The 19,881-nt window shown below is 42.3% G+C and overlaps 1 protein-coding gene across 1 annotated transcript in view; it reads right to left on the reverse strand.

Moving 5' to 3' along the window:
• Window positions 1–19,881, reverse strand: part of LOC126336866 (NADP-dependent malic enzyme-like) — a 401,213-nt gene that overhangs the window by 320,197 nt on the left and 61,135 nt on the right. Inside the window, exon 2 of the mRNA XM_050000965.1 lies at window positions 10,618–10,677. Coding sequence (XP_049856922.1) covers window positions 10,618–10,677 — 60 coding nt within the window. The remainder of the gene's footprint in view (window positions 1–10,617; window positions 10,678–19,881) is intronic.

The following is a 19,881-nucleotide window of genomic DNA, read 5'->3' on the forward strand; positions in this document are numbered from 1 at the left end:
TCATTTTCATTATTTAAACCATCTGTATATTGAGAACAAGGCTTGCCTTCGTACATTATACTGAGGTGACAAAGATCATGGGATACGTCCTAACATCGTGTCGGACCTTCATTTGTCCGACGAATTGCATCAACTCGACGTAACATGGACTCAACAAGACGTTGGAAGCCTCCTGTAGAAATATAGAGCCTTGCTGCCTCTATAGCCCTCCATAGTTGCGGAAGTATTGTCAGTGTACGATTTTGTGCACAAACTGACCTCTCTATTACGTCCCATAAATGTCCGTTGGCAGTCATGTCGGGTGACGTGGGTCGCCGAACCACTCGCTCAAATTCTCCAGAATGTTCTTCAAACAGGTGTGGACCGGTGAAGTGAAATCGTTGTTTGGGAACTTGAAGTACACGAATAGCTGCATATGGTCTCCAGGTAGCCTGACATAGCCATTTCCAGTGAGTGAACAATTCTGTAAGACCAGAGGACCCAGTCCATTCCACGTAAGCACCGCCCATACTGTATGGAGCCACCACCAGCTTGCATAGTGCCTTGTTGACAACTTGAGTCCATGGATTCGTGGAGTCTGCGTCACACTTAAACCCTACCATCATCTCTTATCAACTGAAATCGTGACTCATCTGACCAGGCCATGGTTTTCAGTTGTCTAAGATCCAACTGATATGGTCAAAAGCCCAGGACAGGCGCTGCAGGCGATATTGAGCTGTTAGCGAAGGCTCTCGCCTATGTTGTCTGCTGCTGTAGCCCATTAACGCCAAATTTCGTCCCACTGTCCTAACGGATACGTTCGTCGTAGGTCCCTCACTGGTTTCTGCGGTTATTTCAAGCAGCGTTGTTTGTCTGTTATCACTGACAACTCTATGTAAATGTCGCTGCTGTCGGTCGTTAAGTGAAAGCCGTCGGCCACTACGTTTTCCGTGATGAGAGGTTCTGTCTGAAATGTGGTTTTCTCAGCATACTCTTAACACTGTGCATATCCGAATATTGAATTCCCTAACGCTTTCTGAAATGGAATGTCTCACGTGTCTAGCTCCAACTACTATTCCGCATTCAAAGTCTGTTTGAGGCCATAATCACGTCGGTTACCTTTCCACATGAATCACCTGAGTATAAATGACAGCTCCGCTATTTATGTCAGCCGCGGGTTACTTCGCCGATCAATGCTTCGTGCAGCACTTCTGCGTTTCGCAACACTATCGCGTGCATGTGCCGCCATATCCCGAGAAGAGCCCTGAAGCGTTGTTAATATTGTCTGGCCAGGTTGGGCAACGACTTCCAACGTATATAAATCTCGCGTACAGTGACTGCGGTAATGCGGCCGGTCTAGCCTTGGACCACATACTGTAGCTGGCCGCTAGCCGCTAACCGCCGCACTCCCACTCACCGGACCCTCCCTGCGTTTCTCACCGACAAGGTTGCCGGACAGCTCGATCCGTCTAGAGATTGGCTAGCCTCTGTTCAGCGCACCTGCCTGCTATAGCGGCCACTGAGTGAGAAAGCAGCACAGTCAATGTGCCCAGTCTGAATAAACTATTGGACCAGAATGAATGTACGAGGGTAGTACAAGAAGTAAGTTGCACATTATAATGGCACTGCAAGTATCTTTTATTGAGTGTTACACTACACTTCAGAGTGACAGATACAGGGGTTGGATAAAAATATAGAAACACTACGAGAAATGCATGCTTGAACATAAATGCAGGTGCTAGCCGAGCCTGTAGATTGCGGTATTGAATTTCACCAAAAAAGAGACGTGTGCAATGTCCTCAATGTATTGTAAATGTCAGTCATGGTCGGAATAGTGCTTTGTGTAGTTGTCAGTGCATTACGTTCGAGCTAAGTCAGTTCGTACGTGAGTAAATTGTTGGTGCTCGTATGGTGAGTGTTTCAAGAGGTACAGTATCGAAGATCGTTACCATACAAAGGGACATCGGAAAAAGTGGCAAGGCAGACGAATATATGTGTTGAGTTATCGTGGTAGACGGTCGCTGAAGGGGACTGAGATGAAAGGTTAGAGAACAGCAGACTCGCGAACTTTGTCATCACCAAAACAACACGAAGGGAGGTCCAAAGCGGGGACACTCAGGGCGAGCTGCAATTCCAGAATCACTCATAAGTGTAAAATAGCCATACTGAAGCAAAAAACAACCTAGACTATGGAGCAATGGCAGACAGCCATCTGGTCGAATAAGTCTTGCTTCAGACTGCTTCCAACTTCTGACCGAGTTTACGTTCCGAGACTGATACATGGCGGGGCTTCGGTGATGGTATGGAGAGCCATATAGTGGTATTCTATGGGCCCAATGATTATTCTGCAAGGTCGCATCACTGCCAAAGATAATGTGATTGTTTTGGCTGGTCAGGTACATCCCACGGTACAGTGTTTGTTCTACATTGGTGATCCTTGTTCCAAGACGACAGGACCCTGTTCACACAACTCGCATCGTCCAGGACTGGTTTTGTGAACCCGAGGATCAATTGTCACATCTCTGCTAGCGACCACAGTGACCAAATCTCAGTATTATAGAGCCTTTCTGATCTACTTTCGAGTGAAGGGTGCGTGGTCTCTACGCACCACCATCATCGTTATCTGAACTTGCCACTATTTTGGAGGAGGAATGCTAGAATGTTACATATAATCCGTCTTGATTGCAAAATTTGTATTCATATGACCGGTTTCGGTTAATCTTGGACCATCTTTAGATCAGATATTTCGGTTACAGCAGTAACCATTCAAATCCAACTACTTTCACATGCTGCGTCCTATAGCTCTTGACAGCCTTAATCAAGCGAGTGCTGTATTTAAAAATAATCTTTGGAAGAGACGGTGGTGTGCAATGAATGTGATACTGACATAACAGGAGCCTTTGATGGGGCATTGCTGAAGCGTGGTCACCTTGTAACGTTCCCTGGCAGCACACACAATATTAATAAAATGAAATGACATTTAATTGTACTATGTACGCCGCTATGAAGCAATTCGAATGTACTGTAATTGTTTAACAAAAAATGTTATTTAATTTTGTGTAAAGGACGGTGGTTATTCTTGTAATATTTTCTGTAATAATATTCTCGATGTATTTATGATTGTAATATTTCTATACTCATAATGTAGTTACGAAATATGTTAATATGTGTGATGAAAAAATGTAAAATATAGCCACAGATGAAAATAATGTTGTAAGATTACAAAGAGATATTCAAAATCAGCAGTAGTATAAAAAGCGCTACATAATGTGTATTCTTTGTCGTCTTCCTCTAGAGCTGAGAGAGAGAGGAACCTGTGACGTAGCATTATATGAATGAGTAGACTTCGTTTGTCTGTATCTATCTTTAGCCGCCATTAGAGGAGAAATTGTACAGGTGTGTAATTTAAATTATTGTTATGGTCTAAATACATTATAATTTATAACAATTGTGTATTACTAATGTAAATTAGCTTGCCCATGTCATCTGTAATATTTCTTTAAAGAATTTTCAGCACTTTTAGCGATTATCGTTGGTGTTCCTGGGCTGTGCCGCGACCGAACGATTTGCAGCGGTGGCACATTTAAAAAATTGTTCCGCTATAAAATTAACCAAACCCGTAAATCTGGAGCAGGTAAAACTAGCAGTGAATTACGAAATATTTTTCTTTTTCAGCGATCCTGAGGCTGACTGGATTTATTACTGGTTTTACATTTGTGCATTCATAGGCGGACAATTAACGTTGAAGTTGTTAATCTGTTGGTTCTTTCCATTTCTAAAGCAAATAACTTAAACGTATAGTGAAGTGTGTTTTGTCAATGATAATCAAACGTTCAGGTCGGCTTGGCAATATTTAACCATTTTATGCTAACAGAGACAGTCTTGTGTTCCATAGCTAACGTCGGGAAAGAACTCAGTAAATATTTAAAAACCCACTGCATCTAGAAAATGTGTGCCAAGGCCGAATTACGTAAAAAAAATTTAATTTAAACAATTTTCAAATAAATGTCATTAATCATTTAGTTTGAATTTATCAGCATGAGAGGGTTGCTAAGGTTCGCGTAATTTTAATGTGCTTAATTCTGTCTAAGTGAATTTTTATTACCACACGTAAATAAGGGGTTCTGCAATAGAGTTCGTACTGAAAGAGTAAATAACATAAATATTTAAAGCCATTTCTCCCCCCCCCCATTTTTTCATCCATTCATTCATTGTTACATTATAATAAATATTCTTAATTTTTTTCTCGTTAAAACCTGTCACTGAATTTCCGTTGTCACAACAAAATCCCTAAAAAATCGAAAGCTGTTGGACATCATATATCTGACAAAACACTGCTATGGCCGCAAGGAAAGCAATCAGTATCACTTCGGTGTTCTGAATATTCCCGGGTCGATGGTAGAATGGAATTAGAAGCACATTTCAGAATCTTTCGGAAGTCAAAAGAGAATTATGTTGTGCCTGATCTGAAGTACCTCGGAGATGGAGACTCGAAAGGGTTTCGAAACGTTCTGAAAATATGCCTTATCAAAATACTGCAAAAACTGAAAAGCTACAGTGGGTTGGTCACGTCCAAAAGATGCTGGGCATGTGCACAAGAGAAAAAGCTCAGTGATGGCAAGTCTGTAAGTGGTCGTGGTCGTCGCACTAAGAAAGAGGTGGGCAAGCTATAGTTCTAGAATAGGTTAGCCATACGAAGGAAGCTTGGTGATATATATATGCCAAGTGGAAAGCAGTAAGCGCTACCTTCTTCCATACAGCTTCTATAGACGTCAATCGATCGCACTGCCTTTTGACAGTGTAGACTCGTAGTGTGGGTACAGCAGGACCACGAAAACGATAATGTTAGACTATCTTCCTCGGTGCATTACTTACTCTCATATGGATAGAGGTGGGAAAGGGATGGCGACGGGAATGGCATCTGGCCACCCTCCACCACGAACATCATCTAATCCAAAAATGTACATGTCGACCTCTCGTAGGTACGGGATAAAAGCCAAGAAAAAGAAGAAAGGCTATCGCCAAAATCACGTTCGTAAATAACTCAATTTTGCAATAGTACACGCGGAAGACGTTGTCACGCTAATGATACTGTAGCATTCGACGCACGAAGACAACCATGGGGTTGAATACAATAGTGATGCGATAATAGAAGGGATCCTTATTACACATTATGGAGGTAACGCATTAACGACCGAGTCCGTCCACCCCGATTTAGCTCTGAAGTGGTCTTGTTAAGTCACGAAGACAAATCTCGGACTTATTTCACATTCTAAGGTAGAACTCATTCCTTCCTCATCTCCGCCCAAGTTTGCTATGGCTCTGTTTTCGGTCGACGATACTAACCTATCATCAGATATTACATGAAACTGTGGATGCGGGGAGGGGACAAGGGAAACGGAGGGCAGTTCCTCTTGACTACAAAAGAGGAGATAAAATACCACCACTATGTGTGGAAAGACGAGTGTACTGAACATGCTGTTGCCTTAGTGTCAAGGTCAGCCTGACCACTGAATGATTCGGTGAACCACATGAAAGCCCTGTTCGGACTCGGATGATGTTCTTCCCCAAAACCTCGTCCTCCCATCCACTTGTAGAACTGAGAGTACTATTCGAAAACGGTATTTTGCAGCTTATCAGGTGCGACAATTGTTACAGGATTATCGACATGAAAGCTCTGCCGATGCTACGTACAACCGTCATGTACAGTATTTCTGAATAAATGAGAAAAAATCAGTAGGAAAGTGGAAGAACCTTGTACTGAAAACACTGAAACAGAGAACTCTGTGTCGGAAAGGTAAGCGTAAAGGATGAGGACTGACACAAACCAGTCACTGTCGCTTAGTTTTTGCGTAATACTAAACACATTAATTTCCTCAAATTTGACGACAATTCTTCCAAATATGGTGTTTAAGCGTCGATGGAGGTGGAAAGCCGCCATATTAAATTCTGTCGTTTTTTTTTGTTTTGTTTTGTTTTGTACCAGTGACAGACATAAGGTTTTAATTACCACCCCAAAAATTGAAAGTTACGTAATTACTTTTTTATTTGCATGTTTATGTCGGCAATCATGGTTAAAAATTGAAATCCCCCCGCTACAATAAAGTATACCGCTTGAGGAGACAAAATAAATTGGTCCTCTTTGTTGATGGCTTGTGCCATTTTGTTTGTGCGCCCCTAACGACGTGTTACGGTACTGTGGTGCGGCGATTTCATTGTGTACCAGGACTGCAGATATGTTCCATAAACAAACATCAATTAATTACGTAACTTTATTTTTTTCGGGAAGAACATTAAGACCGTCCGTCCTGTCTTTCCTGAGCAAGCACTTTTACATAGTTGCAAGAGAAGTGACTGAAAGTGTTCAGGCTGAATTATCTCACAAATCTTGGAATAGCCCATCCATTCCCACCAGTTTATTAGAATATTCTAGAGGTCCTCTCCTATTGTTATCTTTTATCTATGACTATACAGACAGTTGTGCACCCTCAATAAAGTGTATATGACGCTCTACCATTAAATGAATATGAGTTGACAGTTAACACGACGAAACGAAACGTATTTCCTTTATTATAATAAAACATGCGAAATCAAATAAATCGAGAAAACCTCTAATGATTTCTACAGTTACTCGGTTTTTCAACCATTTCTATAGTGGAGCCCTCTAGGTTAGGCCCGTTGTGCTCTGTTAGGGGACAGTCGACTCAAATCCTAGAGGTGAAAGATTGCTAGCTGTATAGGAGAATGCTTTGCGCTTTGTGACCTTCGCAATACTATGTTTCTGATCATTTAATGCAGACTACACACTTTGCACTATCTCGAAATCTTATCAAGATCTGATTGAATATTTGTGCAGCTATTTTCAGACGGTACGTCATTACACAAGAGGCATTTTTTCTGGTATTTCCTCGGATATTGCATTCTCGTTTTAGAAGTGTGCTCAGCTCAAACAAATGCTGCTGATCACGTCTTTCATGCGACGCCCAGTATCGACAAAATCCTTGGTTTGTTTACCGTTACAAAGAAAATGAATTTTAAAGCGGGATTTTACGTGCCTTTTCGGCACAGCGGTCCCAAATTTGTATACGGTCATATCTGTTTTATCGATATATATTAACAAGGATAGTAAAACAGAAAGAATAACCACTACTTCAGCAGCGACTGAATAGCGCTGCTGCATGTTGATAGCAGACAGTGCGGGGCAGGGAGGCACCCGAATTACTGCTGGAATGCCTGATACTATTCCCGTTTTGCTGTCCTTGTGAGTACACATCCATAAAACGAACATAGTACTAGGCCAATCTGGGACCGCTCTTTCGAACGGGGATATAAAACTCCGCCCCATAAATGTGTTTTTTTTCGTAAGGGGAACAAACTGAAGATTTTCATATGAAAACTTAAAGAGTAGTATTTGTTTGAACTGACTTCAGCAGCACGTTGCAGAGATAAAACTGCAAATATGTGCCGAAACACCAGAGAAAATGCACCCGACAGCTCTTAAGAGAGACACTCCATATATATATCTGCAGTTCTGCAAAACGTCTGACGTTAGTATCGGCTGGCTGGTCATTAATACACAAGAGGAGCAGCACGCACCCCATCACAATCTTCTGGAGCACTCCTGAAAGTACTTTAACATTTGTCAATGACGCTCCATCCAAGATAAAATGCTGCAGACTCCCTACCAAGAATACTCAATCTAGTCAAACATTTGGTACTTCCATTAAAAAGCTTTCTGTCGTGCTGAATCAAATACCTTTCGAAAGTCAAGAAAAGCGCAAGTGGGATTTTTGCGTAATCCACTTTGGTTGGTATGGAGGAGGTAACTTTTATCTACATACCTCATCGTGTTAAAGCACTTCAAATGTTCAAATGTGTGTGAAATCTTATGGGGCTTAATTGATAAGGTCTGCAGTCCCTAAGCTTACACACTACTTAACCTAAATCATCCTAAGGACAAACACACACACCCATTCCCGAGGGAGGAGTCGAACCTCCGCAGTGACCAGCCACAGTGTTAAAGCACTGAATATGCTACTTCACACTGGACAATAGTTTTGTTGATCATTTATACTGCCGCTTATGTAGGGTGTGACCTGTGCTTCCTTGTACAACGTAATAAATTGATTTATTTTACTGGCTGCTCTTGTAACAATTTATTCAACGACCGGTTTTGTAGTCTAGAAGCAACATCATCAGCTTAAATCAGTTAAATTACGAAAAGCCTTCGCTACAATTCTCGTCGAATTGTAGTTACAATTAATAGTGAAACACAGAGCAAATTACTTACATTGTGAATCATGACATTAAAGTTACCTTGTCTACCAGCAGATGACACAATTAACGGATCGTCACGTAAGTGGAAAGTGTGGGTCCACGGTTCCTAAACATCGAACATTCCGGATAACTTCGATTTTTTAAATAAAAATGTTAATTAAGATTGTCTACGCTCGTTGTTGATGGTTTTTTGGTAGTGGACCAATGGCTTCAGGATACCATATTTCATCGCTTATGGTTTGGATTTCCGCATAAACTGGTTTTACAACATAAAGTGTTTTTAGCCGGGTCTGTACTATTTAAGCAATATGTTACCACAGTTCACTAAAATTTTCAATAATATGCTTCATTTACTTTGAAACGTCCCCTTAGAACAATTATACAAGACTGTGCTTAAACTGACACACAATATTTTTTAGCGCAACACAATCTGACTTTCAGTAATCCCTACAAGAGAATGGCCCTGACTAACATTAACCTATACGTTTCACATATCACTTACCTCACAAAAATCTTGGTTACTCGAACTACTGCAATACAGAGAGCACCACTACTGCTAGCTAAATAAAAGATTTAAACTACGGAAGGCACTAACTACTGATAGGTTTAGTTAGCAAATGAAAGATTTTAATAGAGAACAAACAATGCATTTACCTTAATAGTTCATGACATCCATTCTTACAGATTTCAAAATTCCGCCATCTCTCTCCCCACATCCACCACTGCTGGCGGCTCACCTACCAACACACAGCAATCTGTGTTGACAAGTGAAATAAGTGACAAATGAAATAACGAATCGCAAAAGTCGGTGTATGCCGTTCAGAAGCCCCGTGCTACGTCTACGTCTACGTGATTACTGTGCTATTCACAATTAAGTGCCTGGAAGAATGTTCGATGAACCACCTTCAAGCTATATCTCTACCGTTCCACTCTCGAACGGCGATCGGAAAAAACGAGCACATAAATTTTTCTGTGCAAGCCCTGCTTTCTCTTATTTTATGATGATGATCATTCCCCCCAATGTAGGTGGGTGCCAACAGAATGTTTTCGCAATCGGGGGAGAAAACTGGTGATTGAAATTTCGTGAGAAGATCCCGTTGCAACGAAAAGTGCCTTAGTTTTAATGATTGTCACTCCAATTCAGGTATCATGTCTGTTGCACTATCTCATCTATTTCGCGATAATACAATGCGAGCTGCCCTTCTTTGTACTTTTTCGATGTAATCCGTCAGTCCCACCTGATACGGATCCGACATAGCACAGCAATATTCCAGAATAGGGCGGGCAAGCGTGGTGTAGACAGTCTCTTTAGTAGACCTGTTGGACCTTCTAAGTGTTCTGCCAGTGTATCGCTCTACCTACAACATTATCTACGTGATCGTTCCCACTTAGGTTATTTGTAATTGTAATCCCTAAGTATTTAGTTGAATTTACAGCCTTAAGATTTGTGTGACTTATCGCGTAATCGAAATTTAGCTGATTCCTGAACTTGGCACTTTTTCTTTATTCAGGGTCCATTTGCACTTTTCGCATAGATGTCTTATCTAAATCATTTTACAATTCATTTTTATCATCTGATGACTTTACAAGACGGTAAATGACAGCATCATCTGCAAATAATCCAAGAGGACTACTCACACTGTCTCCTTTGTCGATAATATAGATCAGGAACAACAAAGGGCCTATAAAACTTCCTAGGGGAACGCCGGATATCACTTATATTTTACTCAATGACTTTCCGTCTATTACTACGAACTGTGACCTTTCTGACAGGAAAAAACAGCTGGGAAAAGTCTCACCGAAGATTTGCAGTGAACGTGTGGCTGGAATCGTTCATTATTACTTAATAGGCACGTGTCTGTTTCCTTCCCACTTAACTGCACCATAGTACCCTGCGCTTCTGAGTATCATGCTCACCATGTTATTGGAAGACAGTCTACTTGACCAAAATGTACGTGGTTTCAACCTATTGGTGTCCCTCCTCAGTTTGTTCGCGAAAACCTGCATCAAACTTTCTCTGAAAGATACATGTGAAGAATTGGTCTTCTTTGCGAACAGCTTGTCCACCTGATCTGATGCCAGTTAATTTCCATTTTTAAGGTCATGAGACAAGTCTCGTGTATGATACTGAAGAAGTTCGTTGCGCAACTAAATACGAGTACAATTATCACAAAATGTTTCTACTTGCAGCCAACTATAAATTTCCCTGTTTTGGCTTGTAATGTTCAGTTCAGTCGATTTCGGATGAGAATTTTCTATTTGAAACTGTTAGATTTCCCCATCTCGATATCCGCGAAAGTTTGAACCACAATCTCAGAAACAGCCATTCTTTACTGCTACGATAAAAGACAAATGTCTTACCTTAAAGTGTATTTTGCCTCTTCTGAATGGTACAGAGAATATTTATCAGTGATGCTCATTCTGAAAAAGAAAGAACAGAGATAAAATTATTTTCAGGTCGAGATGGAAATAATGGGAGGTTCTACTGCAAATACAGTGATGCTTAATAACTTCAGTAACACTGTTGAAAAAATGATCAAACGGTCTTCATTCGAATGCTGAATAGTAAAGCACAGTTACCAATGGAGTGGAGCGAAGTGGAAATTGACAAATAGATAATCAGTTATTCCTTTATTTTGCAAGCAAAAGATATTACTCAGGCTGATACGCCCATAAAAACCCAGCACGAAATGAACACAGGAGCCTCAGAATCCAGCTGTGCTCCTTTATCTCAACTTTTCTTTATATAAGCTTCATAACTGCAGCCTATTCTCTGGAAAGCTATACAGGCAGTACACTGACATGTTTGTGGATTGTAAAAAATGTACACTATCTGAACAAAAGCATCCAGACACATATTAGTGTGGCCACTTTTGGCAGGCAGTAGTAGACGACCGAGACAGACGCAGCAACAGGGAAGTAACCGCTTTTGTGACATTTACGAGTTCCTAACCAGGAGCGAATTTTATTATATCATCTGTGTGCTTTAATAGTTTAGTTTCTTGAGTTTCTGCGTGTAAATTTAATATCTGATAGCGTTTTCGTTTGCGTCGTTAAGTAAACCGATTTTGTGACATATTATAAGTTTCTGATCAGGGGAGAATTATTTAGTTTCACCTGAGTGCTTCGGTAGATAGGTTTTTTAATACATGCGTATTATTAGACACTGTTCCTGCGTTTTCGACAGAGTCTACAGTAGAGTTGCGCAGCACATGCCGATAGTTCGTTTAGCTGCATAGTTTAGTTTTCCACGGTCTTTAGTATGTACATGGACTGCGGTTGTTGTGTGCTGATGCGAGCCGAGTTGGTGACACTTTGCTCTCAGCCTCAGGCTGTGATGACTTCGATTACACAGTTTGAGGCTGCAGTGGATGAGCACTACTGTTGTGGGCCGGCCATGGGGATCCAACGGACGTCTAGCACGTCAGAGTCCTCCGATCGGTCCTCACCGGCGTCCAACCCAGTTACTACTCGCACTGAGGCTGACCCCTCACCTATGGTTGAGTGGGAGGTCGCCCTGGGGCGCCACAGGCGGCGCAAGACTTCCCAGGCAACCGCACATACGACCAGAATCTCTTTGGGTTTTCGGCCTGGTTTCGAGACGAAGTTTCGTTGTGGAAACTGTTATAAGCATTTCGCACTGAAGTCCGAGCTAAATTTCGAGCTTCCCTAAAAGACGGCCAACCTTGGGGATTTTGCGTCTGTTTAAATTTGGCATGTTTGTTTCGTTGTTTCTTTAACAGTGTTCTAACCCGTTTTTTGTACCCTGGAGGATCAGCTCCGTCGTTTGTTAATTTATTTGGTATACATCTCTGAATTATGCTGCCGATATTATTTCTTTGAATTTCAGCCACATCTCGTCTACACTTACTAATTTGGAATGAGTGGAGATTGTCTCTCAGGAAGGCGACAAGTGAATTTTTATCTGCGTTTTTGAATAGGTATATTTTTCACTTATTTTTCGAGGATTACAGTATTCAATTTCGCAACGACAACCCTGTTTTCACTAATCCCTGAATCGGTTTTAATGCTCGTTATTAACTCAGGATGATTCGATGCTAAGAGGTCAAGTGTGTTTTCACAACCGTTTGCTATTCGCGTGGGCTCATGAACTAAGTGCTCGAAATAATTTTGAGAGAATGCATTTAGCACGATTTCGGATGATATTTTATGCGTACCTCCGGAATTAAACATGTATTTTCGCCAACATATCGATGGTAAATTAAAGTCACCACCAACTATTATCGTATGAGTCAGGTACGTGTTTGAAATGATACTCAAGTTTTCTTTGAACCTTTCAGCAACTGCATCATCTGAATTGGGAGGTCGGTAAAAGGATCCAATTATTATTTTATTCCGGTTGCCAACAATGATCTCTGCCAGTACTAACTCACAGGAAGTATCTGCTTCAATTTCGCGACAAGTTAAGCTACTTGTAAAAGCAACAAAGACGCCACCGCCAACGCGTTTAGCCTATCCTTTCGGTACACCGTTAGGTTCTACGCAAAAATTTTGGGTGAGCTTATATCCGGCTTTAGCCAGCTTTCAGTGCCTATAACCATTTGAGCATCAGTGCTTTCTATTAGCCCTTGGGACTCTGGTACTTTACCAATACAGCTACGACAATTTACAACTGTTGTACCAATGGTTCCTGTATCTACGTTCTTCTAGTGTTCAGCCTTCACCCTTTGTGACTAAGCCCTTCTTGTGTTTTCCCGAGACCCTCTAACATAAAATACCGCCCAGTCCACATTACACAGCCCCTCCTACCCATGTAGCCGCCCCCTGCGTGTAGTGGACACCTGACCTAATCAGCGGAACCCGAAACCCAACCACCCATTGACTCAAGTCTAGGAATCTGCAGCCTACACGGTCGCAGAACCGTCTGAGCCTCTGATTCAGACCCTCCACTCAGCTCTGTACCAGAGGTCCGCAATCGGTCCTGTCGACTGTGCTGCAAATGGTCAGCTCTGATTTCATCTAGCAAGCCAGACCGGCAGCATTTACCACTTCTGTTAGCCGCTCGAAACCAGAGAGAATCTCTTCTGATCCAAAGTGACACGTATCATTGGTACCGACGTGAGCAACCAACTGTAGTTGGCCGCACCCAGTGCTCTTCATGGCATCCGGAAGGATCCTTTCTACATCTCGAATGACTCCGCCCGGTATGCACACGGAGAGCACATATGTTTTCTTACCCTTCTTGTCAGACAAGTCCCTAAAGGGCCCCATAACGCGTATAAAGTTGGAGCTCGCAACTACCAACAATCCCACTCTCAGTGATTGCCCGGATCTTGCAGGCTGAGTGGTTTCCTCTGAAACAGGACAGGCGACAGCATCTGACTCAGCGACAGTGTCAGTCACAGACAGCACCTGGAACCTGTTTGCCAGACAAACCGGGGAGCTGTATTGGTAAAGTACCAGAGTCCCAAGGGCTAATAGAAAGCACTGATGCTCAAATGGTTATAGGCACTGAAAGCTGGCTAAAGCCGGATATAAGCTCACCCAAAATTTTTGCGTAGAACCTAACGGTGTACCGAAAGGATAGGCTAAACGCGTTGGCGGTGGCGTCTTTGTTGCTTTTACAAGTAGCTTAACTTGTCGCGAAATTGAAGCAGATACTTCCTGTGAGTTAGTACTGGCAGAGATCATTGTTGGCAACCGGAATAAAATAATAATTGGATCCTTTTACCGACCTCCCAATTCAGATGATGCAGTTGCTGAAAGGTTCAAAGAAAACTTGAGTATCATTTCAAACACGTACCTGACTCATACGATAATAGTTGGTGGTGACTTTAATTTACCATCGATATGTTGGCGAAAATACATGTTTAATTCCGGAGGTACGCATAAAATATCATCCGAAATCGTGCTAAATGCATTCTCTCAAAATTATTTCGAGCACTTAGTTCATGAGCCCACGCGAATAGCAAACGGTTGTGAAAACACACTTGACCTCTTAGCATCGAATCATCCTGAGTTAATAACGAGCATTAAAACCGATTCAGGGATTAGTGAAAACAGGGTTGTCGTTGCGAAATTGAATACTGTAATCCTCGAAAAATAAGTGAAAAATATACCTATTCAAAAACGCAGATAAAAATTCACTTGTCGCCTTCCTGAGAGACAATCTCCACTCATTCCAAATTAATAAGTGTAGACGAGATGTGGCTGAAATTCAAAGAAATCGGCAGCATAATTCAGAGATGTATACCAAATAAATTAACAAACGACGGAGCTGATCCTCCAGGGTACAAAAAACGGGTTAGAACACTGTTAAAGAAACAACGAAACAAACATGCCAAATTTAAACAGACGCAAAATCCCCAAGGTTGGCCGTCTTTTAGGGAAGCTCGAAATTTAGCTCGGACTTCAGTGCGAAATGCTTATAACAGTTTCCACAACGAAACTTCGTCTCGAAACCAGGCCGAAAACCAAAAGAGATTCTGGTCGTATGTGAAGTATGTTAGCGGCAAAAAACAATCAAAGCCTTCTCTGTGCGGTAGCAATGGAGATACTATCGAAGACAGTGCTTCCAAAGCAGTGTTAATAAACACAGCCTTCCGAAATGCCTTCACATAAGAAGACGAAGTAAATATTCCAGAATTCGAATCGAGAACAGGTACCAACACAAGTAACGTAGAATTAAATATCCTCGGAGAAGTGAAGCAACTTAAATCATCACATAATAATAACAAGTCTTCTGGTCCAGACGTCCAGACTGTATACCAATTAGGTTCCTTTCGGAGTATCCTGATGCATTAGCTCCATACTTAACAATCATATGCAACCATTCGCTCCACGAAAGGTCCGTACCCAAAGACTGGAAAGTTGGACAGGTCACACCAATATTCAAGAAAGGTAGTAGGAGTAATCCACTCAATTACAGGCTCGTATCGTTAACGTCGATATGCAGCAAGATTCTGGAACATATATTGTGTTCGAACATTATGATTTACCTCGAAGAAAACGGTCTATTGACACACAGTCAACATGGGTTTAGAAAACATTATTCCTGTTAAACACAACTAGTTCTTTATTCAGATGAAGTGTCGAGTGCTATTGACAAGGGATTTCACGTTGACTCTGTATTCCTGGGTTTCGGAAAGGCTTTTGACTGTACCACACAAGTGGCTCGTAGTGAAATTGCGTACTTATGGAATATCGTCTCAGTTATGTGACAGGATTTGTGATTTCCTGTCAGAGAGGTCACAGTTTGTAGTAACTGATGGAAAGTCATCGAATAAAACAGGAGTAATTTCTGGCGTTCCCCAGTGGAGTGTTATAGACCCTTTGCAGTTCCTTATCTGTACAAACGATTTTGGAGACAATCTAAGCAGCCGTCTTCGGTTGTTTGCAGATGACGCTGTCGTTTATCGACTAATAAAGTCATCAGAAGATCAAAATAAACTGCTAAAGATTTAGAAAAAATATCTGAATGGTGCGAAAAGTGGCAGTTGACCCTAAATAACGAAAAGCGTGAGGTTAGCCACATGAGTGCTAAAAGGAACTCGTTAAACTTCGGTTACGCGATAAATTAGTCTAACCTAAAAGCCGTAAATTCAACTAAATACCTAGGTATTACAATTATGTACAACTTAAATTGGAAGGAACACATAGAAAATGTTGTGTTGAAGGCTAAAAAAGGCGGCGTTGTGTTGGTAGGACACTTAGAAAATGTAACAATCCTACTAAGGAGACTGCGTACACTACGCTTGTCCGTCCTCTTTTAGAATACTGCTGCACGGTGTGGGATCCTTACCAGATAGGACTGACGGGGTAAATCGAAAAATTTCAAGGAAAGGCAGCACGTTTTGTATTATCGCGAAATATGGGAGAGAGTGTCACAGAAATGATACAGCATTTGGACTGGACATCATTAAAAGAAAGGCGTTTTTCGTTGCGATGGAATCTTCTCACGAAATTCCAATCACCAACTTTCTCCTCCGAATGCGAAAATATTTTGTTGACACCGACCTACTTAGGGAGAAACGATCACCACGATAAAATAAAGGAAATCAGAGCTCGTACGGAACGATACAGGTGTTGATCATTCCGTGCGCTATAAGGGATTGGAATAATAGAGAATTGTGAAGGTGGTTCGATGAACCCTCTGCAAGCCACTTAAATGTGATTTGCAGAGTATCTATGTAGATGTACACTACTGGCCATTAAAATTGTTACACCAAGAAGAAATGCCGATGATAAACGGGTATTCATTGGACAAGTATATTATACTAGAACTGACATGTGATCACATTTTCACGCAATTTTTGTGCATAGATCCCGAGCTATCAGTACCCAGAACAACCGGCCGTAATAACGGCTTGATATGCCCGGGCATTGAGTCAAACAGAGTCTGGATGGCGTGTACAGGTAGAGCTGTCCATGCAGCTTCAACACCATACCACAGTTCATCAAGAGCAGTGACTGGTATATTGTGACGAGCCAGTTGTTCGGCCACCATTGAACAGACGTTTTCCATTGGTGAGAGGTCTGGAGAATGTGCTGGTCAGGGCAGCAGTCTAACATTTTCTGCATCCAGAAAGACCGGTACAGGAACTGCAACATGCGGTGGTGCATTATCCTTCCCAAATGTAAGGTTTCGCAGGGATCGAATGAAGCGTAGAGCCACAGGTCGTAATACATCTGAAATGTAGCGTCCACTGTTCAAAGTGCCGTCAATGCGAACAAGAGGTGACTGAGACGTGTAACCCATGGCACCCCATACCATCACGCCGGGTAATGCGGCCAGTATGGCGATGACGAATACACGCTTCCAATGTGCGTTCTCCGCGATGTCGCCAAACACGGATGCAGCCATCATGATGCTGTGAACAGAACCTGGATTCTTCCGAAAAATGACGTTTTGCTATTTGTGCGCCCAGTTTCGTCGTTGAGTACACCATCGCAGGCGCTCCTGTCTATGATGCATCGTCAAGGGATAACTGCAGCCATGGTCTCCGAGCTGATAGTCCAAGATGCTGCAAACGTCGTCGAACTGTTCTTGCAGATAGTTGATGTCTTGCAAACGTCCCCATGTGTTGACTCAGGGATCGAGACGTGGCTGCACGATCCGTTACAACCATGCGGATAAGATGCCTGTCATCTCGACTGCTGGTGACACGAGGCCGTTGGGATCCAGCACGGCGTTCCGTATTACCCTTCTGAATCCACCGATTCCATATTCTGCTAACAGTCATTGGATGTCGACCAACGCGAGCAGCAATGTCGCGATACGATAAACTGCAATCGCGATAGGCTTCAATCCAACCTTTATCAATGTCGGAAACGTGATGGATCGCATTTCTCCTCCTTACACGAGGCATCACAACAACATTTCACCAGGCAACGCCGGTCAACTGCTGTTTGTGTATGAGAAATCGGTTGGAAACTTTCCTCATGTCAGCACATTGTAGGTGTCGCCACCGGCACCAACCTTGTGTGAATGCACTGAAAAGCTAATCATTTGCATATCACAACATATTCTTCCTGTCGGTTAAATTTCGCGTCTGTAGTACGTCATCTTCGTGGTGTAGCTATTTTAATGGCCCATAGTGTAGATATGTTGGCTTGAATTCCACTGTGGGCATTTTCAACGGTGTGTCTGAATGGCTGTAGAGGCATGGCGGCATTTTCTTCTTTAAGAGGTTCTGGAGCGAACTCAATTTTCTAACTCATTCCAAAGTTGTTCCACTGGTTTCAAGTTGATACTCTGGGGAGCTAGTCCATTTCAGGAACGTTACTGTCCACAAACCATTGCCTCACGGATGCTGCCTCATGACATGGTGCTTTGTCATCATGGTATAATGAACGTCTCCAACCCATGCTGCTGTTACTACTTCTTTACTGCCGAGACAATACTCCCCGCCTCCTTTTGTACTGGCTTGTCCGCATCTCGTGCCATCCAACAGTCGATTCCGCATTACGTAAGGGTTTCCAGATACTTTTGATGAGAAAGTGCATACAGTAATTATTTATTTCTGGTAATTATAAATATTACCACCACAAACTACTGTAAACCCCTTAACTTATTACCCTACTAGTAATACTACTTGGTGCTATATATTCTGTTCTGTTCCTGTTCATTTATTAATACGTATCTAGGCCGTCTAAGTAGCTGCGCGGTCAGCGCCGCGAAATCGTCACCGAAGAGGCCCAGGTTCGATTCCCGCCGGGGATGATGATTATCTTCGCTCGAGGACTGGGAGTTGTGTTGTAATTAAGTTCGTATCGTCGCAATTGACGTTTCACTGCTGAGATGGCTGTCTGGGGACGTCCAGAAAACCAAAAAATAAACGATGTCAGGGAGAAATTCTTATGTTCTTCTGCCTATGCTCGAAGTGTCCAGTTGATTTTGCCATAGTTGTAACATGCGGTCTTCCATAACGATTTTCGTATTGGTCTGAGTTACAGCTATCCTTCGAACTTCCATTTGGTTTTCATTCCTTAACCAATGAAGGGGCGCCTTTTACTGATTTCCAAGTCGAGTAGGCATATTTCCAGAATTAATAACAGTGCATCATACGGGATCGTACAGTAGGCGCCCATTATTCTTAGTGACACTTCTCATTCAACTCCTCTGACTACTGACAGAAGAGTTTTCACAAATGATCAGTAGAGCGCTAATGTTTGCAAAAAGGTCTCTCTCATTGTTTTTTCTTTTTACGAACAGTACCAAGGTCAAAACAGAAAACAGTGAAAAATGCATGCAGACATCACAGCCCTATTGTAAGTTACAAAGCAGACGAGAAAACCCTTCTGTTCGCGGTGTTTTACTTGAGTAAAATTAAACGTGTATCGCAATGAAAATCTCGTTGAATCAGTTGCATACACAGTACCCGTATTTTATATACGTTTTTGTATCTTCTCAGACACATACTGATAAAAAAAAAGTGAATCACACAGGTGACACAGTCGGATCAATGTAATTTCACACGCATACACACCATCGGAGGGTATGTAAATGATTAGTTGCTATTCTCTGTGACAGGTAGAACGACCACCAGAGTGTATCAGTATAGTTCGTGTTTTGTGTTGTTACCAAATGGTTCAAATGGCTCTGAGCACTATGCGACTTAACTTCTGAGGTCATCAGTCACCTAGAACTTAGAACTAATTGAACCTAACTAACCTAAGGACATCGCACACATCCATGCCCGAGGCAGGATTCGAACCTGCAACCGTAGCGGTCGCTCGGTTCCAGACTGTAGCGCCTAGAACCGCGCAGCCACTCCGGCCGGCTGTTGTTACCAAGTTTGCTAGGATATATAAGAGGCATGAACAGGTTCATTTGATGAGTGACCACTGTGAACGACACGGAGATGCCGCATCATCATGTGGGGGAGAGGGGGGGAGTCAGCATTATTAGCGTATGACAGAGTTTGAAAGGGGCCTCATTGTGGGTCTCCATTTGACGGCTGGTCGAATCGTGCGATATCCAGATATGGGAGTCATTCGGATGTAACAGTGATCCGACATTGGAGAGCGTGGGAACATGAGGGCCGGCATACAAAAGAGTCCAGCTGACGACGTCTGATCACGACATGGGAGACTCACTGTATTGAGTATTGTACACCAAGCACATTGAAAACCCGTTCACATTTGTGCCTGCCATCTGTGAAC

This window comes from Schistocerca gregaria, chromosome 2 (genome assembly GCF_023897955.1).
Source record: "Schistocerca gregaria isolate iqSchGreg1 chromosome 2, iqSchGreg1.2, whole genome shotgun sequence".
Classification (NCBI taxonomy): domain Eukaryota; kingdom Metazoa; phylum Arthropoda; class Insecta; order Orthoptera; family Acrididae; genus Schistocerca; species Schistocerca gregaria.